The 25,674-nt window shown below is 36.3% G+C and overlaps 1 protein-coding gene across 9 annotated transcripts in view; it reads left to right on the top strand.

Annotated features, from left to right (window-relative positions):
* Ccdc141 (coiled-coil domain containing 141) overlaps positions 1-25,674 on the top strand; it is a 227,633-nt gene that overhangs the window by 187,626 nt on the left and 14,333 nt on the right. For 8 of the 9 annotated variants that reach the window (XM_087196555.1, XM_087196556.1, XM_087196560.1 and 5 more), the window contains 9 exons: positions 822-1,001; positions 1,546-1,671; positions 3,961-4,149; positions 5,000-5,173; positions 6,871-7,020; positions 15,446-15,586; positions 17,156-17,350; positions 18,762-18,945; positions 23,486-23,598. In XM_087196555.1, coding sequence (XP_087052681.1) covers positions 822-1,001; positions 1,546-1,671; positions 3,961-4,149; positions 5,000-5,173; positions 6,871-7,020; positions 15,446-15,586; positions 17,156-17,350; positions 18,762-18,945; positions 23,486-23,598 — 1,452 coding nt within the window. The remainder of the gene's footprint in view (positions 1-821; positions 1,002-1,545; positions 1,672-3,960; positions 4,150-4,999; positions 5,174-6,870; positions 7,021-15,445; positions 15,587-17,155; positions 17,351-18,761; positions 18,946-23,485; positions 23,599-25,674) is intronic. The other variant, XM_087196561.1, reaches the window with a different exon arrangement.

Raw genomic sequence — 25,674 nt, 5'->3', positions numbered from 1 at the left:
TAACCATCAAAGTAAAAATGTCCTTTATGTGCAAAATAAATTTTCCACTTATAAGCACTTTGTCTTACTCTTTACCCTTATTATCCTTTTGTCTCTAATTGAATTTCTTCTTGATAAAACCATCATTCAAAAGATTCCAAATCAGTCATCCAGAACATAAGTAAGTTGAGAAGCCTTGGAATTTAGAACCTATGCTTCTATAGCATGATAGAGTCATGAATGTAAATAGATACCACTCATTTCTCACGAAATGGAGGAGTTTGAGGGAAATTCAAAATAATTGTAATTCTTCTTTCCCTCAAAATAAGCCCTAGCTGGAAAATCATCAGCTCGGCCTTGAGAACATCAGGTCAAAAATGGCAGCGCTAGTCAGCCTGTTCTTGGCTTCTCAGTCATAACTATTTTCTTGTTCAATGGCTACTCTGTAAGGCAGGCAAGGCAAGGAGAGGCTGATTGGACTCAACATTTTGGATCCCTAGTTCTCAAGGCTGATTATTTTCCTGCTAGGGCTTATTTTTAGGGAAACATAGGGAATACACAATGGGTTAGTTTAAAGGAAAGAACAGAGGTCCTGAACAATCAGTTTCCTCCTTTTCCTGGATGCTGAGATTTTGGCATATTCTAAAGTTTGTTAAAATAAAAGGTAGAGTATACTTTAAATTTATGCACAAAAAAATCTTGACTTCAAAATTTTTCAATCCTAGTGCTCATGAAATTGCCCTTCAAACCCTAGAAAATAACAAGACACAGGTGAGAACTCAAGCACTGCTTTTGTATCTCTTGTGAAAGAAAAACCATTACATGGATTATCAATTTAACAGGTGAAAGAGAATGAGATAGCAAATGGGAACAATGAAGCTCACATTATGGAGAACACCATGGAAAAGCAGAAGGCTGGACAGGCAGAACTCAGCCGCCTTCGGATTGCACGCCAGCTGGAAGCCACCGCACGCAAGCCCATGAAGCAGCAGTGGGGAGCATTCAAAGAGCAGCTGAAGAAGGTGAGGGAGTGTGCAGTGTTACTGAGCTTTAAAAAGAAATGCAATTTTGATACAAGCTACAGCATGATAGAAACTGGAAAAGAATAAGATGAGTGAAACAAACCAGGCACCAAAGGATAAATGTTGTGTGATTTCACTTATTTGAGCTTGCCTGTAGCCAAAGTCATAGAGAAAGAAAGTGGAACAGAAGTTACCAGGGGCTGCAGAGAGGGAGGCAGGCAGCAGGAATTGTGCATGGATGCAGTTTCTGTTTGGGTTGAGGAAAAGAGTCTGGAGATCAATGATGGTGATGGTTGCACAGCAATGTGAATGCGTTAGCACCACTGACTTGTGCACTCAAAATGGTAACAGTGGTGAATTTTGTTATGATATTTTACCACAAGAAAAACAAAAAAGGGCAATGGAAAACAAGGGTGCTTGGTGGTTTACACCAGAGCTCAGAGGGAAGTTTGACAGCACATCATGTCATTGCTAGAATGACCATTGCTCATTTGCTGGAGGGGCCAAAGGAAACGTCCACACGAGTGTCCAATGTTTGTTTCAGACTACTCACAGCTTAAAGCTTCTTCAGGAAGTACTTATGCCTGTTTCTGCACTTGACCTTGGAGGGAGCCGCCAGACCATTTCAGATTTGCAGGGAAAATGGAATGAAATGAAGCCACAGATCCAGGTGAAAACATTGATAGATTTGAATTAATTTTTGGAAAAATTTAAAAACTGTTCCATTGAAGTTTATCTAATTAATTTTACAGCCTGGTGAATTTCTTTTTTTTTTTTTCAACAAAACCATTGCTTGTCTAAAAAATCAACTGTAAAGACATTTTTCTTACTCCTTTCTTGTTTGCATTGGTATTTGATAATACACAAACATTTGGGCCACAAATGTCCTGCATTTATTTTTAATCTAAGATTAGTCCATGTTATTAAATTAGTAATGTCTTTAGCATATGTCTTCACTCTGATTATTAGGGAATGTTTTGAATGAGAACAGAACAAGGGTGGGCACCATCTCACTTAGAGACTCAGATGCCCATGGTCTCTGAAATCATACTGTGACATTACTGTCCTTTCCACTAGCACTGTAGGCCCCACGCCCAAACCAGGAATTTTGCTGTACTCTTGTACTCTCTCTAACCCCTCTGAGAAAAGCCTCAGCATATGAGAGGTAAAACCAGGAGTCATGTCCCTGGCCCCAGACCACCTAACACATTTACCACCCCTGCTGTGGCAATCTCTGAAACAGGTCACCAATCTCATTGTCCTCAGGCCTGGGTTCTAGGGGGTTTGCTGTTAAATTAAGACACCTGTGAGCTGAGCTGGGGATTTAGCTCAATGGCGCTGCGCCTGTCCAGTAAGTGCAAGGTCCTGAGTTTGATCCCCTGTACCACACCAACAACAATAAAAAAATTAAGACACCTGTGTTTCTGTCACTACTTCATAAATGTTGTTTTTTTAAAAAAAATCCCAGAATCAGCTGACTGAAGATTCCTTTAAAAAATATCTAAACGTAGGTTCCTTAGAATAAAACTTAGGTAAAAATATAACCATCACCCTGACTATGCATGCACGCATTTGTAACCCACAGCAAACTCATCAAAACTCTCAGAAAACATGACTAGCCTATGCTACATTCTTTGATATACCCTGTCTACAATGCTTATTTGCATTTCATTTGGGAACATGTTTCTGGATACATATGTAAGCTCCTCTAAATCAGGAACAAAATAAATAAATAAATAAATAAACGTTGCCAAGTTTATTTAGCTCTGTCACAGTGAAGTGCATGTTTTTGATGCCCACGTACTTGATTTGACCTTGAAGGCCCTATTTAAGTCAGTCTTTTGAAAATTATCTCAATCTAAATCATTTCTGTTCTCAACCTAAATCATTTCTGTTACTATATTTGTTACTTTTCTGGTTGCCAAGACAAAATACTCTGTACATAGAATTAAAGGTGGAAAGGTTTATTTCAGCTCACAGTTTGCAGCTGTTTCACTCCATAGTTGGCTTGCTCCAGGGCGAGTCAGTGTGGCAGAGGGGTATTGCAGAAGAGAAATAGTTCATGACATGGCAGACAGAGGATGGCAGTAGCAAGCAGCAGCAGCAGCAGCAAGCCCACCTTCTTTCTATCTCTTTATATATCCAGGCTACAAGCCTATTGATTGGAGCCACTCATACCCAGAGTGGGCTTCCATTGTCCACATCCCTAATTCCAGTATCACACTCTTAATTCATAGTCACACACCCTAATCCAGCCACCTTCGAAACTCCCCATCTATGACCGCATGAGGCTTTGGGGGGACATCCAGATACAACCATAATAATTACTTTGACCTTTGATACAAGATCCACTCCTAAAATTATGGCAATGTCCCCATTAAGTTGTCTACCCTTTGCAAATTATTTTCCAGAATCTAGATTTCTATAAGGGACATCTGAGCAGTGCTAGGTAAAAGGAAAGGCATTTTATCCCTCTCTGCAAGTGGTGGCCATTAGTGGGTTATGGGATGACTGCTTTGAAGCAGTATATCTTACTGTGCTGCTCAGCTGGTTGTTCATTCTGATCATTCTTTTATCAGAGAGTGCAAGTCATTCCCCGATATATTTTTACACTTGTCTTCTCTTGGTGCTCTTACCATGCCATCTGATTCTAGTTGATAGTAAATATCAGAGATGATCATGGGTTTCATTAATATCTCAAATACACTTACTTAGCAAGTGACTAGAATATTTAGTGTGCCATAGAAATACAAGACTTCCCATTTCACCATCTAGATTTCAAACACTGCTTTTTGTATTGGTCAGAAATGTCTGAAATCAGGCACAGTGCCTGGATTTGGGGAAAGGCTCCAAATAAGCATTTGTTAACAAATGAGAGAATGATGCATGATTTAGATTGTCACTTGTAAAGTAAAAACTCTCTGAAGGCTAGATTTCTTATATGTTTTCATTTTTTTAGCAACTGCATTATGAGGTACAGTACATTATGGAAGAGTCAGAAGAGCTAAGCAGGAAAGGGGCTCCTGTGAAAGAGAAGGCTCAACAACTCAAGGACCTTATTCACCTTCACCAGAAACAGACAGAGAGAGTCCAGGATTACGAGAATGTCCTATACAAATTAGTCCAGTTCCATCTGGTCAAGGAGGAGGTAAGACTCACCATGGGTTCTGCAAGATCCTGGGGTTTACACTATGAAAATAAAAATTAATTATCAGGTGATAAATCAAAGCCAAATTGCTTGACCTGATATTAGAAGCTTATGTAATCTGGCCCCTAATTTATCACTCACTATACCCCTACTTCCCTTAATTCCTGCCAAACTGAGCTCTTCTTAGTCCCTTAAGGTTGGTGCACATACTTCTACTCCACGCCTTGACTCTCAGGTTGCCATTACTTGGCAGATGTTTCTCCTCCCTGTCAAGTAAATCTTGTACTTATTTCCCAGAATTCTACCTTATTTGGAGTGGTTCTCTCTCTTCTAAATTCCTAAAGGTCTCACGGTTTATTCAACACATTTGGCATGTTTGGCATCTCAACTCTTAATTGCTTCTTCATTGAAGTATTTTGTTTTTCAACTCAAGTCTAAGTTCGTTGAGGGCAGAAATCTCAAGAACCTGACATTATGGGATTTTCAGTGAATATTATTTGTTGGTTGCTCTTTCAACAAAGACTCTGGAGTTTTTAGCTTCTATTAGCACAGAATTAGAGGTAAATTGATATCCCTTTAAAATAACCTCTGAGTTTGTTCAAATCACAATTTACCTTGATCTTTGCTAAGGTTTTAGGCTAAAACTGAAAAGAGTATTTCCTTCCTTCCTAGAACTGACAATGTTACTCTGCTGGATTTATAGTTCTACATGTATTCAGCGATAATATTAATAATTACAGATTAGCTTGACAGCAATTTGACCAACTAGTAAAGTACATTACAGAAAGTAGGTGTTAAAAAACTGTCTTCATATGAAACCCAGGTTAATTGTCAATGCCCTAAATTCCAGCTGGGACGTCTCACCAAATCCAGAGAACTGGAGTTTCAGCTGAAGGAACTGGGTGATGCTCATGAGGGCCAGAGCCACCTTGTTCGTTGTCAGGAGAAGCAGGCACATGTCGAGCATCTCCGTGAACTGGCACTTTCCTTAGGAGTGGACATCATCTCATCAGCACAGCGGCCTGTGAGCATCCTACAGCAGCATCTGCTATAACTATGTCTCACTGGGGGCGGCTCATAATGTGAAAGAAACAGAGAGACTGCTCATTATATGTTAAGTTTAAACATACAGTAAATCATTAGAGTAGTTATTTGTTGTGAGTTTCTACCACCCATGAAAAAAAATTTTATGGAGAAAATTTGAATGTAAAATTTGATACATCTATTCTCGTATTATTTTAAAAGAGAGACATATAGTCCTATATGGCACTTATGTTTTAACATTTGAAATGTGCTTAATGTAACTAAGAATGACTCTTTTTGTTTTATCTGAATTAATTAAAACTTAAAACTAATCCTCAGTATGGTTATTGGAAAACTTTTAAGTATGTCAGGAATAACCTGGGCATATGAGTCTATTTTTGAAATTGTAAATATGAAATATAAGTATAGATCAAATATCTCTATAGAAATTTATCTATATTTCAGATTTGCTCAAGGTATGAAATGTATATCAGATTTTAAAGACAGGATAAAAATATTAATATTGTATATATTTTATAGAATGATAATATTTAGACATATTTGGTTAAGTAAACTATGTTATAAAATTATTTCTTTTTTACTTTTCAGTGATTACTGGAAATATGAAAATTATTTTTTGGCTCATTATATTTCTGTTGGAAATACTGCTTTAGCATTGCAGACATGGAAAACTACTAAATACTAGATCTTTTCTAAATTAGCAACCTCATTTTATAAAGGAAGAATGTGAGGCCCAGGGATGCTGGTTACCTTAGCCACGAAAGCCTAGTATAGAGGAGCCCAAATGCCCTGGTTCTGGACAAGGCTCTGGACACTGACTATTGGTTCCACTTTATGCTACTGGGTGATTTCAGCAGAGAAATCTAAAAAGAAAAGAAAGTGTGTCCAGGTCAAATTTTTATAAATAATGTACTAGACTATGTTTCTAAAAATCCTTCTCTACGTTCTTAACTTGAGGGGAGAAAAGATTATATTTATTCCATTACTATGTATAACATTAACAAAATTTTATTTTATTTTAAGGTTCATGTAAGATATCCACTAATTCAGTGAACCTAAAGTATATTTTTTTAAAGAAAAACTGAAAGAAATACAAGCCTTTGTTGCTGGTAATAGAATGTACATTTTCCAGGAAAGAGCTTTCTTTTTTAAAGAGTTTTATTTTATTAGTGAGTTTATTTTTAAAAAGGAGAAAAAAAGTAAGATGTCTCATTTTGGACAAATAATGCAAATTGTCCCCCAACCCTCTTCTGGTCTTGGCCCCAGCAGCCCGTCTGTGCTAAGTAGAGACTGGAGCACTTGCATAATGAGCCCAAGGTCAAACTCAAGTTGACAGGAAAATTATAGTGCAGAAGCAGAATGTTTCTAATGCATATTTTATGCCTTTTGAAGTAAAAATTATACCTTATAATGAATAGTGTCTCTGAGGATTAGGGTATGGTGAACAAATCTTCAAAACTAGAGCTTCCAGATTGAAAATGTCTTTCCATAATGTTGGATGTCTGGCTTCTTTCTGAAATAATTATATTCAAATGTGTTTAAGATAAAATAAATTAGGATCCTAAATCTGCTTTTAAAGTGTCATTTCTGAGCTCCATGGTGCAGGTAGGTAGTGTATTTGTCTCCCAGCAGTTTCATCCATTCCTTTTGTTACTTTCACGTGTCTTTCATTTTTAGAATTGCTCTAATGTTTCTGCGAAGAACTTGGAACAGCAGATGGAGGCCCTTGACAGCGACCACAGGAACTGGCGTGTGAGAGCCAAGGAGCAAGAGCAAGCCTGGTCCTGCAGCTTGGAGTTGTGCGCCACAGGAGAGGAGATAAATGAGGTGGGGCCGTCAGAACAGGGCCCCTGCCCAGTGCTGCTTTGAACTTAGAACATGTGCGCTGGGGTCCATACATATGTATGTTTGCACACCACACACACACACAGAATGAATCAGGAAATTTTCTTTCCATCTATGTCCTTTAATTTCCCAAACAGGTTTCAGAACCTCAGCGTTCTGAAAGTTTGAACAAACTCCAAGCTCACAAATGCATTGAAGTCAGTATGTTGTCAATCCGTGGATAAACCTAGAATGCAGTGTTACAGGCTTTTTATGCTTGCTTTTGTTGGTTTGTCTTTCATTGGTTTTCCCCATTCAAGCCCTTATAGCAGTCATTTGCTTGAGTGGGTGCAGCTTTTTTAGGGGGCAGAGGAAAGGGCGGCGTGGCCCTGAGGCAGCTGGCTCAGCCTGCTGAGAGTCTATTTAAGTGCTGCTGACTCAGGGTGAATGAGGTGCCAAAGCCAGGAGATCAGGCGCTTTGTTCCAGCCAGAGGCTACGAAGTACGATCACCAGAGTCAAGTGGTTGGTTTCAAGCTGAGTAGCTTTTCTGGCAAACAACTCTTAGTGAAAAAAAAATAGCAGATAGAAGTGGTCCTCCATTTCCCTGTGACCCCATGTGCACAATTCCACCTCCTCATTAACTGTGACCAACCCCACCCTCTAGACACTTATAGTCACCCCATCCTCCACTAAGATTGCTATTTGTAGGCAAGGGCCCCAATTCTTGGCTGGGAACTGGTAGCAGAACACAGGGCACCCATAAATTCCAGATTTATCTCTACTTAGAGTGTAATGTTTCTGAGCCCATTAAGCCATAAGTCCTCTAGGCAAGGGGGAAGAGGAAAGGAGGACTTAACCTTCTTGAACTTTCAGTTTATGCTCAGTCTGCAGAATCTGGGCCCCACAAGTATCAAATATTATCAAGCAACATTGAAGCACAGACTAAAGTAGGAGTGATCACTTCAGAGGCAGGCTCTGAAGTGCCCCCGCTGCAGGCCACACTTTTGCAGATCACAGGCAGGTGTGGCCAGAAGGAAAGTGAGTAAGGAAGAGGGCAGATGTAACTGCTCAGATCCTGTTTAGCAGAAGGGAAGCAGGAAGTAGCATGTAACAACTGTTTTCATTTTAGTAACATGCGGCGTGACTATGGTCCCTGCTTATGGTTTGTATTCTAGGCAGTCTCTTTGGGCCAGAGCCCTTTTAACTCATTTTGGGTTGAATCCATAATGTATCTGCCCTCTGCATAGTACAGTGCCCTCTTCTGGGTGCCGTACTGCAGTTTATGCTCCGTCAGCTCTTGGTAAAGAAAACAGTCAGAGCATGTTGTCTCCCCAAGCCTATGTGTGGCCATGGAAACAAATTTTTAATATTTCCCCAAAGTCTTCTCTTTTCTTCCTTCCTCAACTCCCTGTCTGCCTCCTCTTCCTTGTCCTCTCTTCCTCTTTCTTTTTCTCCTCCTCCCCTTCCTTTTTATCTCTGTCTCACACAAACTCTTCCTCCTTGCATTGGTGGCCCAGCTCTGTATTTACTGACAGCACAATCAGAGCAGGCTGAGGGTATTCCCAGCCTCCTCTGGCTCAGTTTCTGTCTCCCTGAGGAGCGGTGGCATTTCTGGAGCTGGATCTTCCAGCAGGAGGTCTATTTATGGGGACTGCCTCGTGATGAGCTTGCACTTGGAGCCAGCCAGCGAGATGACAGATGACACTTCGAGTCATAGTAGGGACACACCAAGATCGTCTGTACCACATCAGGAATGAGCAACCAGATACATGCAGGTTTGACTTGGAAATTGGGTATCACTTTAACACACTCTTAAATATTAAGAGAGGTAGACTTCCCGTTTACTTCTACTTCATATTTAACAAATCCCTGATGTAAGTTTAAAAGACCTTCAAAAACCTTGGGTCCTTTCCTCCTTTCTTTTTATTTTTGTACAGACTTACTATGCATGTCAGAGTGAAGCATCCACACCCTGATTTTCCCACCACAAGCCTAATGGGAAAATAATCAAGAGTATTTTCAGTGTCCCTTAGTAAAATAAAGATAGGTGTGTTCTAGTTTACATTGTGAATATCAGAACACAAACAGATGGTCAGTTTCCACAATGGTAATAATATTGATACCTAGGTATCATCATTATTATTATCATTATTAGTTTTTAGATTCAAGTACTTAGCACATTATGTAAAATGAAGTGCAGTATGTTACACAATTTTTTCTTATATAAAAAAATAAAATAAAATATCTTGCCAGGGAACTAGACCACACATAGCATTTGATTTTTAAGTTTATCTTGAAACACATTGTTTTATTTCCAATGTCCTTAAAGTCCTTGAAACTCAATTTAAACTGATTTTGGAGAATATTTAGTTCAATGTCTTCATTTTTCAGATGAGAATACTGAGGTGTAGATATATGGTTTTTCCCTTTAGTAGTGTGCTAGATGAGTTTTTGTTTATAGTATCTCAGAGGGTCAACTTTGGGCCAGAGACTCATTTGTTGGGCACCAACACACTGGTCATTCTGTAAATTCAGAATTCATCATTCACATAATGTGGTCCCATTCAAACTCTGCATGGTCTGATGTTAAATGTATCTTTTTCTGTGTTTTTCCCTTTTATCCTTGATTTCTAATATTTCTGTCTTAAAATGTTTACATGATCTGATATAATGCACAATTTATTTGGTCATTTCAACAAAAATTTCTCTCTTGACTGTGCTGTAGCTAATGTATGTTGTCTTAATTCCACTGAAAGCCCTTACAAGAGAACTTGGTACCTCAAGGCAAGAGGGTTTAAATGTGATTTTTTTGAATGTGATGCTCCCTAAAGAAAAAGAACAATGATTTCATACCTTGACCATCTTGGGTTAAAAAAATTGCTTCTAATTTTATAGCAAGAAATAGGAAATTATACAAACTGAGTTTTTAAATTTACCTACTAGAAAACATACCTGTCAAACTACCAGATTTTCCACTCATTTCACACAAAGATACATTTACATGCATAAATGTTGACTGTCAGTATATATTTTCTTGCCCTGCTATGTGAATAAGTCATTAATACACAAAGCACTTTTATATAGCATTCTAGACATATTCTCTGCTGTATTACATGCAGAGGAACATCATTAATTTCTCATTCTTCACATATCTACATTTAGAAATGTCATAAGTTAATATTGATCATGTTTTTTTCTTGCAGCCTATAACAAAAATTACCCTTATATTTATGTGCTGTTAATAGAAATTTGTACCTAGAGGCTCATATTATAGGTCACATTTGCTGAAAAAAAGTAACAATGACAGAATTGGGTTGATATCCATTTTCTCAAAATAAGTTTTCCACACAGCTTTCAGAGAGTGGTATTACCTTACTCTGAAATGTTTCCACTATAGGAATATCTTGCCTGTCAGAAAGTAAGCAGAAAAGGACTCAGCATATATATTGCATATGTCAGTCATAGATTCCAGTGGCACAAATTCTTTTGTCACTTTGGATAAATCTATCATCTTATTTCCAGACATACAAGCTGGATTAAAGCAGTAAATTAGAATGGAAAAATGGTGCCATTATACACACAATTAATTACATTTTAAAAAGAATACTGACATTGCTTGGCACTCTGCCACTGGAAAATAATATTCATGGATAGCACTGCCTGGCAGGAAAATAAATAGGAAAAGTTTGTAAAGAAAGCAGAGCATTCATTGGGCAGCACTATGGTATCATATAGACAATAATTATTTTCCAGATTTATATCTTAAATTATTTAAAAAAGAAATTATCTTTATTTTAGCAAATATCTGTAATATGATTACCGTGTGCCAGGTTGTAAGAATACAAATATCACTAAGAAACAAAGTCTAGGGAAAATTAAAATCTGTGGGGCTTCACAGTCATAGTGATTCATTAATCAGACCCCCTTTGAATGTTATATGTAAACGGACAGGAAAGATTACAATTTGTTCTGAAAACATTCATGACATAGGTTTTAAATTTTGCACTTTTTGCATTTTACATCTGTAAAGTTATTCTGTGGAATTTACTAGGAACATAGAGGCAACTGAAGTTTAAAATTATATTTGTCATATCTAGAAAATAAAACAAAAGTTGATAAATATATTATAAAATAAAACAAATAAAGGCTAATATATTCTGAAGACACTAAATATGAAGAATGGATAAAATATTTATTATTGAGACCTGCTGCCACCTATAATTTGAAACAGCAGTAGTCTTCTATTTCCAAGTTGCCCCACTTCCTGTGGTTACAGGACTGGCCTTAAATGCAGGGAGACAGGGTGTGGTTGCCAAATGGAAGGAAGACAAGAAAACTTTGTCCTGAAATCTCTCCAGCCCAAACGCTGCATTAATAGTCTCATCAAATCATTTGGGTTAAGTTTTGGGTCTTTGACTATCTTCATTTCAATTGCAAGCATCCCTGAGATGTGATAATGTTACAACCTTCTGTGATTGCAAATCAGAAAGCTTTTCTTTGCAGGCAAGAATTGAAGTTCATGAGGGGAAATGAAAATTAACTATTAATTTTGTATTTTGTGCCTGGCCAAAACTGTGCCATAGTTCTAATGAAAGCTTTTCTTTTGAGATGTATTTTCCCAACTTTACAATGTCCCACATCCTTCACAGCAATTGGCCTTGCCAGCAACAGACTTGCAAATAATACATTCTTGGGCCAAAGCTGCCTCAACCAGCTTAGTCAAAACCAGGAATAGTAAGCCAGCCCTGCCTGTCATGAGCCTCCTCCCCTCTGCTTCTCCAATGAAGTTTTCTTCCTTCCTAACGCTGAAAGGGGCCTATGGCTTGCTGGGTAATTTGGTAAAGATGGTCATTTTCCTCGTTGCCAAAAAGCTAGTTTTAAATCTTAGTAATCTTTTGTGTAACCATAGCTGTGTTAATTTAGCATGTTTATTGCATGGCAAATATGGAGGAGGTGAACAAGTGGAAAGACAGAAATATCAATTTATTTGCTGAAAAAAATCACTTAATTTTCATAAGACTTCCAGAAATTGTATTAATATGGCTTATGACAACATTTAAAGATTTCTAATTGGGTAAAATCTTTCTTGCCTCAAACTTCAAATATTTTTCCTGTGTATGTGCTCACTCTGAGCAGTTGCCTTAACCTTCTCCACCATTCCCCACTGTTGACAAGCTAACTAAAGTTAGAGACAGCTGCACGAACAATGATACCACAGCCAAGCAACCATGGCACTCCGTTCCTTTAAAAATATGACCCCAAGCTATGTGGGGATTAGACAGGAAGTTTGGTTTTCTGATTGCAATGTGCAGGTAAGAAAAATTAGATATGGCTAGATTTTTTAGTCACTGGAGGTAGTTAATGGCTACTGCCTTCCACTTGTATCTGCAAACGAGGGATCAAGTTGGAAAAGGTACAAGGATTTAGAGTTTGAATGGATTTCCAATGGGACTAAATGAGAAAAGTGCCAGCAACTTTGTTGAGGGAGATCATGTGTCAGAAAGAAGCCGATCCCATTTCACATATCCATAGAGTCATGAACATTCTTTGGCCTTATAAATCATCTGCAGCAGAGGTGCATACATTCTGAAGCAAACAGAAATAAAGTCACACTCGTCAGTCAGTAGTCTTAAATTTCTTAATCCAAGGTAAACTTGAAATCTTGTGATTTAGAATTAAGGTTTAGTCTTTTTCCATTCCTCATAGAACTTTTTCCATAGATGTTAATCTTTTCCACTTAAACAAGCAGATAGTATCTGAAGGTTAGAAGGTTGATGTCAGGGCCCCCTCTTCCCTCCTCTAGACTAAAGTTTATGATATAAGGCATGTTTCAGTAAAAAAAAAAATAGGATTGAAAATTTTATTTTCCAATAGATAAATATTAGCAACAGGATATATAGTAGTTTTCTCCTTATTTCATTCTAATTTTATCTTTAGTTGTGCTAATGCGCACGTAAAATTTATCATTTTAACCACTTTCTGTGTGCAGTCCAGTGATATTTATTTAGTACATTCGTATTGTGTGCAATCGTCACCACTATACATCTGCAGAACTGTTTTATCATCCCAAACCAAAACTCTATTATTTAAATGGTAACTCATGAATGAGGACAGGTTTTATTAAACAAGAGTTTCTGGATTGCTCAGAGGTGGTACTTATTACATTTATAGCTGCAGATTAAAACTATGGGGAAGAAAAGCTCCTGCTTAAGTTTTATGTGAGTAACTCAGGATATAGTTCTTTTATAGCTCATTCTCATAAAATTGACTTGATTTAGCCTTTTCTGCTAAAATCAAACACATGCACATGAAAACACTGAATTCAAAATTATTTTAATATAATACAAGTAGATATCAATAAAGAAAATATAAAAGCCATTCTATGAAAAAAATTATTTTTCATAACAAAAATGATTAGAGAATAACAATGATAAATACACTGTGTATCATGATCTAAAAAGAATATATTTTCAATTGCTGATCTCTCAGCTCATTTCCTAGTAATACTATACCTTCTTTTTTTGCTTAAAACATTTTAAGTATTCACAAAATATCTCACATTCTATGTAACAGAGAGAGACTTTGAAGGCTATGTAGGGGAGCCTGAGCCTCAGTTGACCAATTTGTGTTACAACCAGCCCTCGGAAATGAATTGAGTGGACAATGGACCTTGACTTATGAACTCAATTGGTTTCTGAGGGCTGGTTGTAACTCAAGTTGGTCAGCTGAAGGCTCAGGATCCTCTACACAGCCTTCAAAGTCTCTCTCCCATATACAGGCAGATATCAGTGTCCTTAGAGAGACATTGGCCCTGTATTTCTCAACCCCACACAGAAAAGGATGTTAGTAATGTTCCTTCCAGAACTCTCGGAGGGTTAAATCTGTATCTGAGACCATCTGGAAACACAAGTGGCTGGCATGTGAATCATAACTCAAGACTTTGGTTGTTAGTTAAAACTAAAATTTTGATCATAACCCAAGTTGTTCATATGTCAGGCCAGTCAGAACTTGAGGGTCTACTGTAATTTAATATATTATCTTTAAATATTTTCCTGAATTCTACTACAGAAAAGTTGAAGCTATAGCTCTTTCTACTCCTTGTATATATTATTGGTTACATTGGTTTATGTGGTCTCTGTTCTTGATTTAGTGTGCAGCTAAAATTAATGTTCAATAATTTTATTTACTACATAAAATATACAGTGCTGATTCAGAGTAGGTATGTCAGATGCAAAAAGTACATGAGTATAATAATTTCTGTGCTAGAACTTTATTATGATTGTCTTCAAGAAGTGTTCAAGATATGGTCAAGGCTTTATTTTTATAAAAATTATGAAATATTAATAGATAATATAACATTTTGAAATGAAAATTTTGAGAAAGCATGCTTTTTTCTAGGGTAGACACATTATTCTGCATCATGAATATAAAATCTAGCATATGCATGGGTTTCATTCCCTCTCAGATAATTTGTTTGCTACATTGAAAAGTTTGGTATTTTTCTGATTCTTCCTACCACAGGTGAAATTGATCAGCCCTGACACTGATCACTCTTGTTAAATGCCTCTGTGTAATCGGAGGTTCATGTCTTCTTTGTGCTTCTCTTTGCTGTTAATGCATAGGGAGAACTGCCTGTTAGTATGCTTGTCCTTCCTCAGTATAGAGAAAAGACAGAAAGTGGAGTATTCAGTGGAACTAAACTGCTTACAATTGCAGCACGCTGGTAAAGTCACACTGTTCATAAGACTGTCATAATCTATATTCTATTCTCAAAGTATAGACATATACTGTGTTAATACATAAATTAGCATTGCCATCACTGGCAACTACTCTCACTTTTTTAAAGTAACTCTGAAGTTAATGGCCTATGTCTAAGAAATAAAACTCATATTAAATTTGCTCATAAAAAGTGATTTTTAGCAAGGTATGTAAACTTCTTTTTCCACTAAGTGGAAATATCCATTAATGTTCTTGGTGGTCCACATTTCAACACTTCACTTGACCTCTTCCGTATGAATAGCTCCTTGGAGTCTTAGTAAATTTATTCACAATGGCTGTAAGACAGCATCAGGAGGTGGAAGGATCTAGGGTAGATCTGGGGAAAATGACCCAAATTTTAAAAAAGTTTAGAGTGGGTGAAAATCTCTGCATAGTATGTTAGAAACTCGCATGCTTGGGGGCCAAAGGGATGGTTTTATAACTGTAATCCAAATTTATAAATCAAAAAGTATTAAAAAAACAATTTATAATTATTTATATTGGAGGTATATTTAAATTCACATTCTGTATCCTCTTAGAAGATTTGTTTTCTATTGATAATCCTTTGAATACATTTTGAACATTATGAATATTTTGAAGTGATAGTACAAACAAATATTAATTTTATGATTTTTAGGAAATTGTCTGTTTCTTTATATTGACCTGCAGCTTAACGTGTCATTCAAAGATATTAAAAAGAAATTCAACAATTTGAAGTTTAATTACACTAAGAAAAATGAAAAAGCTCGAAATCTGAAGGCTCTTAAATACCACATCCAACAAGTTGATATGTATGCTGAAAAAATGCAGGTAAGGAAAAAATGTTGTGTGTGTATGTATGCATGTATTTGTGTAGGCATTTGTACTACTACAATTCTTGCAAAATCATTTTGCATTTAATTCTAGATGCTTGTTTTTATAGCATTAGGATTGAAAGAGTATCCAATTTTATAACAATTGGCTTCCTTATAATAAATAATAAATTTATTTCTCTTTTCTATTTCAAAAATAACTTTATTCCCTATAGTCCAAAATTTTTTTTGGTTGTTTGCTTGGCATTCAGCAAAATGATGCCAATTAAATTAAATTTAAATGAACTAACCTATAGTAATAATTTCATACAATAATTTATAATACCACTTCATCTGGAGCACAATTTCTTTTTGTAAATGTATAATTACCAGTGCTTATTAATTTTACAAATATTGAGTTTCAATGTGGTATTTTCATTCTTGCCTATAACATATTTTTCTGAGACAGTGTCTCATTGTGTAGCTCAGGCTGGCCTTGAACTCACTATTTAGCCCAGGCTGGCCTTGAACTCAAGGTGATTTTCCTGCCTCAGCCTCCCAAATGCTGAGATTACAGGTGTGTGCCACCTCACCTGGCACATACAATATATTTTAGTGATATTCATCTCACCGTTACCTTCCCCTACTCTGCCCCTTCCTTCACCTTATTCTCTTCCCCTTTTGTAACAATAGTGAGAATACAATTTCTATCATCTGAAATCAAGTGTATCTTTTACTATTTTAAACAACTAGCTTTGAGTGCTAGGTTTTGGCTTATTTTATTAGTTTTTAAATTTGAAATTACCTTTAACTGACACATATAAACATAAAAATTATACATATTTTGGAGGTCTCATGCATTGTTTCCATACATGTATACATTGTGTAATCTTTAAACAGGTTAAACATAACTGTTTTCTCAGGCATGTATCATTTATTTATGGTGGAAGAATTCAAAATTCTTCTAGTTTTCTGAAACAGGCAGTAGATTTTCTACAGTCACACTACTTTGCAAAAAACACTAGAGCTTCTGTCTTCTGTCTAGCTGTAACTTAGTTTCCACTGATCAACTCTGAGGTTTGTTTTTTGAAGCAGCTTCTGAATGGTTTCTGGCAAACCTACCCAGCCTGTGTGCCTCTCTTCTTCCCCCTAACACATACAGGTACATGTGGGTGACAGACATGCACATTTTTACCCCTCTCTGTCTTTCCTTGGACCTGCCTATGTCAGGAGCTTCCTCCGTGGCTTCCTTTCATACCCTCTTGATGATCACATCGATGGTCTCAATTATTTGAACATCCTTTGTAGGAGACAGTGAGCTTAGAACTTAGCATTTGACTTTGATTTTGTGATCATTGTCTTTTTCTAAAAATCACGCTATTCTTCAATATCTATATAGTAAGTTTTCTATATACTTGCGAATATGGAATAAAATATCTGAAAGAAATTCTGTTCATCTAATTATGATTTTTTAAAACATCACAAGATGGACACTTTTTCAACACTTTTTCAACACTTTTTCAAAGGTATTATCTCACTATCAGCATCAAATAGAAATTGAATGCTATTTTAAAAACTTTTTGCATAGGCTTTGCGAAGAAGAATGGAAAAACTTAACAGTAAAACTTCTGATTATTTCTTAAATTATCCAAGTAATAAAGTTAATGTCCTTTTGGAAGCCATGAAAGATTTGCAAAAACACGTGGATGACTTTAACAAAATTGTCACAGATTACAAGACAAATTTGGGCCTGACTGAACACCTCCAGGAAGTAACAGAAGAGGTATTTTCTTTATGTTGTAGTGCTATCCTTGTTATAGTATTGTTTAAAAATTTTTTTTGCTACTTCAAAACAATGTTGCATTAGTTATTATTGTCATTAAATTCCAGAATCATACTCGTTTTCATGATTATTTCCTCAGGATAATTTCTTAAAGTAGAATTGTTGCACTAAAGGGAATGAATGTTAATAGTTTTTTTGAAAAAAATCATGTTGTCCATTTGCTCTTCATAAAGCTTTTACTAATTTACTCTTACCAGCAACACAAGGGGGTTCCCATTTCTTCATAACCTCATCAACTCAAGATGTTTAAAAATCATGATATTCACGATATTCATTGCTAAAAACCTGTTAAAATACTTGGGGTGTCTTATTTATTTCATAGAATTTGAAAATATTTAGAAAAAAAGATACTGGGATTTTGAGAGTGTAAAATTTGATACTGGTGTATTTTTGTTGTTGTCAAGAGTATAAATAGTAGTCTACATACAAAATATGAAGTTTGACAATTTAAAGTTATTTCACACTTCATATGGAAGAAATTCTACACTTGAAGTTCTTGAGTGTTCTTTGTTGCCATTATTCTGAGATATAAAGTGTCTTTCTTTACCACTAACACAGTTGAGTTCTTAGATTTAACACCACATTAAGGAGGATCAATATGATTATTCTTTGGTGTCTGATGTATAGGTTTGCTGTCGCTCTGTGGCACTTATTTAAAACCAGTTCCTAGCAGAGTCGTGTGTTGCTATTTCTCACCAACATAAGTGGTTCTAGCCCAGGTCACGTATTCCTTCCATCACAACCATTTATTTTTAGTGAGAAACTGTTTCAATTCTCCACTGTACTTTGAAAATATGACTGTCTTCTATTTTAAAAAAAGGTAAAAATGCCATTCTCTGGCATTATTTCCTCTATCCATAATCTAAATCTCATTCTTGAAAGAGAATTTATTTATTTAAGTATACTTCAGGCAGTATTTTATCTGGGATTGCTCAGGTATCAATTTATCATGCTGGGTTTTGAATGTTTTCACTTTCCATTTGACTTATGTTTGAATTCTTTTTAGTACTGCATGTTTTTAATACTGCATGTTTTTGAAAGTCTGAAAAATTCCCCTTAGGAATTATTTTTTAGGAAAACCTAAGAAGGGAGGAGAATTAAAAGTATTTTCCTACTTTTTATTTTCTGATTTTATTTATACATATTTCCGTACTTATTTCTGCCTTTAGTGTCTAAAATTATATGCTGATGTTTTGATAGTTTGTTTAATATGACTTAGAAAGTTCAAGCCCAGGTAAACATAAAGTTTGAGAAACTAAAAAATTAAAAATGTCATGTTTCACTCGCCAAAATAAAGAACTTGAGAAAGCTAATAGATCTTTAATCTGTGCTTTATCCTAACTTAATTTAGTGTTACTTTTGGTATGAAGATGCAAGTGCTACCATTGTACGAGTTGGAAAATATTCCATGGCATGTAAAACAAAGGAAGCTGTAGAAATTCTCCACCAGCAGTTCAATAAGTTTATTGCACCTTCAGTGCCTCAGCAAGAAGAAAGGATTCAGGAGGTCACTGACCTGGCTCAGCGTTTGTATGGTGAGATCCCTCTTAGGATACCCGGTAACTTGCATTGGACAAATCTATACTAAACCTAATTCAGCAGAAAGCATAGTGCAGGAGGCCTTCAGGGTCCTATACAAACCTATTCAGGGAAAAGGCTTGAGATAAGAGCCCAGATCTTGGCAAAAGTAAGCAGGAGGAACTTCTGACAGCAAAGATGAAGCCCCCCAGGTTTTGGGGTTTTTTTGGTACTGGGGGTCGAACTCGGGACCTTGCGCTTTCGAGGCAGGCGCCAGAACCACTGAGCTAAATCCCCGCCCCCCCTCCCCCAATTTTTAATTACTTAGTTTAAGCCCTCCTTCCCTATTTGCTTTTCCCACCATTTCTCTTGTTCATCTCTAGGGCAATAAAACTAGAACAATGCTCAGCTTCTGAAGATAAAAGGGTGTTAATTTCCACTAGAGTTGTCCCTTGAACAACATACAAGCTGCAGTAATATGTTAGGCACAAAGCTAAGACTGAGGTCCATGGCCCTCTCATATCTATGAGGGTTTGGGCTCATGGATTTGAGAAACAGCTGGAAAATTCTGCCTCATCTTCCTCTAGCTAATGTAATAAACAGGAGGTCTCTAATCATCTCACAACTTCTTTTCTCTTCTCCATGATTAGGAAAGATAATATTGTAGTCAGCCTGAGAGTCTTTTTTCCTAAAAAAGGTATCTGCTTAAGAAGTCCCTGGATGGTACCAAACCTTAAAGGCTCTAAGAAATAGGTTCCAAGAATTGTTTGATGTCATTCCTGTGAGACCAAGGGACCAGGCAAATGCAGCCTGGAAAGAAGACAGCAACAGGCGACACAAAGTGCTTTGTTTAGTGCCCACAGCTGCTGCCAAAGAGCTATTTATCTTACAATATGAAGCATCACCCATGGATAGCCATATGGATAACCATACAGAACAACATGTACTGTAGTACCATTAAATAATTGAGAATAAGTTACGATTTTCCAAAGGAAAGGGTATAAATTCCAAAATAAAAATTGAAAAATTATTGAAAACTAATGAAATGACTCCTTCTTGCTGTAGTTACTGTATAAATGCACTCAAAACTGTGGAGGCACTCTGCATCCATAGTATCCTGGATGTTTGCCTCTATTACTATACCTCTTACACCATGGTATAAACATCTTATTGGTCTGTCTTCACTTCTGATTATAAACTCTGTGAGAGAAAAAGGAGTGTATTTCATACTGAATTTCAGTGCCTTTTCAATTTCAGGACATGGTAAGTACTCACAAAGTTCTCATAACAATTACATTCCCCTCTAATCATAGAAATCCTGTGTCCTTCATTGTTTGTGCCCCTGGTTCTCTCACCAGCTGACATATTATTATACAGTGATTTGTCTGTTATCTGGCTTTCCTTACTTGCATGGAATGTCCATGGGAGAAAACATGCTACCTTTACTTCCCTCCAACATGGCATACTAAATGTTTAACAAATATTTGATGAATAAAGAAATCATTGAATAAATAATGATTAAATACAAAATTATATGTCTGTATAATATAGAAGGTATAAATTTAAAATTTTTTCATTAAGTAAGGTACTGTAGGAATATATTACTCGTTGTAGGCCATTCAGTCATTACTGAACCCAGAACTTTAATGCAAATAAATTTATCTTAAAAATAATTTTGTGTATTTACTTTGTACAAGGAGCTATGGTTGCTATAAAGACAAATAAGACCTAGTTCCATCACTGAAGAAACCATAGTCAAGGACTGAAAGCCATGATCTAGTGAATGTGATAAGAAAGTTATGAAATGTATGTATTAGTTTGCTAGTGCTGCCATAACAAAATACCACAGACTGTGAGATTTAAGCAGCAGAAATTTGTTTTCTCACTTTTGTAGTGACTAGGAGTCCAAGATCAGATACTGGAAAAGTTGGCTCTCCAAGGCTTCTCTCCTTGGCTTGCTCATGACCACTTTCTTGCTTGCTTTGCATTGTCTTCCCTCAGTGTCCAAGCAGCCCTGCATGTGTCTCCTTCTTCTTTTTTTTTTTTTGTACTGGAGATCGAACTAGGGACCTTGCACTTGCCAGGCAGGCAGTGGAACCGTTGAGCTAAATCCCCAGCCCAAGTGTCTCCTTCTTCTTAGAAGGGCACCAGTCATATTGGACTAGAGCCCTGCTTTAATGACCTCTTTTAATTTAATCATATTTAATGGCTTCATTTGTAAATACAGTTACATTCTGAGGCATTAAGAATTGGGACTTCAACAAATGTATTTGGGGTTGAGAAGGGGGCAGTTCACCCCATAACAATGTATAATGTGTGACTGCCGAGGCTGTGGAGCTAGGTAGCCCTGGGTTCAAGTCTCTGTTCCTCCAATTACTATCTGGATCAACTGAAGAGATTCTTTTGAGCTTCAGGGTCTTCATTTGTAAAAAAAAAAAAAAAGATGTAACCTACCCAAGATCACATTAAATAATACATAGAAATTGCTTACCCATAGGCAAGTAATAACCACGCAGTATGTAACTGCTGTTTTTCTTATTATTCCAGTAGGAATAGATGAAATCCAATTGGGAAAGATTAAGAACATTTCCACAGAAGTGTTGACATTTGAGGTAGATCTTTAAAAGGAGGTAGAGTTTGACAGCAGGAATAGGAAGTGGGGAAGGATCTTTCCAATGTAAGAAAGAATACTTGGCTGTGGGAATTTTTACATTTTTAAATTTATTTTTGTTGTTCCATTGATACGTAAAATTGCTCATATTTCCAGAGCACCATGTGATGTTTCAATACATGTGAAATTTTATGATGTTCAAATTAGGCTAAGCACAGCTACTGAAATATTTATCATTTCTATGGTGAAAATGTTTAATATCCTCTCTTTTAGTTTTCTTGAAGCATCAGTACATTACTGTCTGTATTCATTGTACTGTGCAATAGAACACCTGAACTTATTTCTCCTACCTAACTGTGACTTGGTACAATTTGACTAGCCTTTCTCCACCTCTCCTGGTTTCGTACTCTCCCCAACCTCTGGTAACCGCTATTCTACTCTCTATTTGATGGGATCACCATTCTTAGATTTTTCATCTGAGTGCAGTAAGTAATGTGGTATTTGTTTTTCTCTGCCTGGCTTATTTCAGTTACCATAATGTCTTCCAGTTCCATCCAAATGACAAAGAATTTTATCCTTTTTATGTCTAAAAAGTATGACATTGCAGATATGTATTACATCTTTGTCCATTCTGTTGATAAACATTTTGGTTGTTTTCATCTCTTTGCTATTGTAAATAATGCTGCAATAAACATGGGGGTGCAGATATCTCTTTAACAAACTGATGTCATCTCCTTTGGATATGTATATATATACACACCAAGCAGTGGGATTGCTGGGTCATACAGTAGTTCTTACTTTAGGTTTTTTGAAAAGCCTCTATACTGTTTTCCATATTGGCTCTACTAATTAACATTCTCACCACAGTGTGTAAGGGTTTTCTTTTCTCTACCTTCTTGCATCTCCTTTTATCACTTTTGACAACAGCCATTCTAACTGGAGTGAAGTAAGCTCTCATTGTGGCTTTGATTTACATTTCCCTGAGGATTAGTGATGTTGAGGCTTTTTGCATATACCTATTGTCCATCCATATGTCTTCTTGTTTGAAATGTCTATTCAGGTCTATTGCCCATTTTAAAAATTGAGTCATTTGGGGGGTTTTGCTATTGAGTTGAGCTCTTCACATGAATATTAGCCCTGATCAGATGTATGATTTACAAATATTTTCTCCCATTCTATAGATTGTCTTTCAATCTGTTGATTGTTTCCTTTGTTCTGCAGAAGCTTTTAGTTTGAAATAATCATATTCGTCTATGTTTGCTTTTATTCCCTATGCCTTTTAGGTCCTATCCAAAAAATCCTTGCCCATTCCAGTATCTTGAAGTATTTTCCCTTTGTTTTATTTCAGTACTTTTATAGTTCTATTTCTTATATTTAAGTTTCTAATCCATTTTAAGTTGATTTTTATAACTGCTAAGAAGTAGAGACCAAGTTGATTTTTATAACTAGTGAGAGAAAGGGGTCTAGTTTCATTCTTCTGCAGATAGATATTCTGATTGTGGGAATTTTGAGGGGAGAATTGATGGCCCAGTTTGCCCAGAGAGTAAATATGGCAGAAGAATAGGGTAACATACATTTGTGAGGAGCAGGTTGAAACTATATCGTGGAGGGCTTGGAACCCCATCCTGGGAAATTTGTGTCTCTCTAAATAGTGAAGAATCATTGAATGTTTTGAATAGGAGAAACTGACCAGAATTGAGCTTTAAGAAATTTATAGCAACATTATTTAGGTTACATAAAAACTACATGGTACAACAAATATAATCATTTTTCTAGACTATTTGGGCTTTCAAAAATGCCTTTATGAATTTATTTATTTGATCAGCAAGTATTTATTAAAAGCTTACTGTCTGCCAACACTTAGACATTGGGAGATGACTGGGGTTTTAAATTTTTCTCCTAAATGTTTGGTCTTTAAAAACAGTTTTATCATTTCTCCTTCCCAGGTTTGGAAGAAGGAGAGAAATACACTGAGAAAATAGTGGCAAAACACAAAGAGGTTCTTGAGTCTATTACTGAATTATGTGAATCTCTCGCAGAGCTTGAAGAAAAACTGAAGGTAATTTCTTCTTTCTACAGTATGTTTTTTCAAGTGATATAAATAAAAGTGTGTTGCTCAAATGCTTTCTGGTGCAAAGATGTTCTAATAGATGTTCTCAAGAGATGAGATGTGCACATCTGTTTCACAGTATTCTAACATCATTATCTGGGTGTTTCTGATAATTAATTCTACTTTTTTCCCATCACTGCGGAGAACAATATTGCTGAAAATGAGAACTATATACAATTAAGGTGCCTCATTTATATTAGATCACATCTTAAAGAATAAATGTGTACCATTAAAACCCAAACTAAAGTCTTTATTAAGTAGCCTTAGTTTGTGCTCATAAATAATAGATGTAAGGGATATTTTTATTCTTCCAAACTCTGACACCAGAGAAAATGAAACTAATATTCAGGTATTCTGTTTATTGAACGTTTAGCTTCATGAAAACAGTTAAATTAATCATTATCACTTTCCATGGAATAAAACATTGATGGTAAAAATTATACAGAAAATGCTATATCTATGTGTAGGCAAAAACCAAACACAGGAAAAAAGATATGTTGTTTTGTCTGTGTCATGTCAAAAACCAGTTTGATTGATGTTGTTTATACAACTGACTGAAATAACTGGATATTTAAAATGGGGAGATAGCAATGTAATTAAGTAAAAGTTCCAAAAAAACACAGCTGCATTGGAGTACTAACTCCTTAAATTACTGGATTTCTGAGCCACAGATTCTATAAATTATTTTATCTCCCTGAGCCTCAGTCTCCTCGTCTACCAGATAGATCATATGGTGGCCCTAAGAACTGAATAAAAATGCCCAAGTTTACTGTTCTGATCATTGTTGTTACTGATGCCTAGTAATGGTCTTGCAATGCAGAGTAGAATTATATTTATTTTGTAGCAACCATTTTTTTCTGTATGAATTTTTATGTCATCAATTTGAGTGTCTAGTCCATTCAAATAATTTGTGAGACTTAATTCAGTGAGTACTCAAATTATTTTTTCCTTTAGGTAAGAATTGAGATTATGTTTTCAACTCTCTTAATATTTTAACACCACAATTAACATCTGTGAATAGCATTTTCTTTTCTTTTTCATTATTACCTACAAATAAATTCCCCAAAACAATTCAGGAAGATTTGTGTAGAATTGTTAATATTTCTAACATAAATATCAAATTACTTTTCATAAATGTTTTATAATTACATTGCTGCCAGTAATGTATGAATGAAGCATGTATCTTTTATTTTTGAACATTTATATTTCCTCCTCACTTCCACCTGATCTCTTGAGGTTCTGTTCCTTCTCCTGCCATCCCATACACTGCTTCCTCAGATTCTGCTTTCCACAGTGAACATCTTTCACATTTATGTTGTACGTCTTCAACATAATGGAAGCCACTCTCCGAAAATTATATCCTTTTGAGCTTTTTACCATCATGGTTATCTTCCTGAAAGAGCTGTTTCCACAGCCTGTGCCCACTTTCGCATTCCCCATTCTTGTGCCACTCCCTGTAGTCAGGATTCCACCCAGGATCCAGCCCCTCGCTTGGATTCTCTTTTGCGCTAGTCAGAAGTCCCTACACTCAGCTAGAGTCTCCTTCCTAAATACAGTTCTGCTTTTGTCATTTCATGTTCAAAACACTTTACTACAGGCTCTGCGTTGCTTCCTATGTAAAGTTCAGACTCAGATGTTCCGGAGTTCTGAGACTGATCACCTATTCCAACTGCTATGCTTCTCCATTCATTATGGGTTTCTGTCCCATTGGTCTACTATTCCATTACCTGATATTTCCCACTTACATACCTTTATATCAAACTTATGGTCTGTTGTCTCTGTTTATCAATATATTACCATATCTGAAAGCCAAACCTAAATACCATCTTCACAAATCCTTCCTATGATTGCCTCTCTCATCTTCCACCCCACTTGTGCTCTTTCCTACCTGTCCTAGTCTAGTCCAGCTGTTATACTCGATGCCATAGACCAGCTGCTTTGTAAGCAACAGACATTTATTTTCCACAGCTCTAGAGGTTGAGAAGTCCAAAGTTAAGACCCCAGTCGATCTGGTGCATAGTGAGT

This window comes from Heterocephalus glaber, unplaced genomic scaffold (genome assembly GCF_053883595.1).
Source record: "Heterocephalus glaber isolate CG9 unplaced genomic scaffold, H.glaber_assembly_v1.0 deba00000347, whole genome shotgun sequence".
NCBI lineage: Eukaryota > Metazoa > Chordata > Mammalia > Rodentia > Bathyergidae > Heterocephalus > Heterocephalus glaber.
This window is presented reverse-complemented; position numbering and strand designations above follow the sequence as displayed.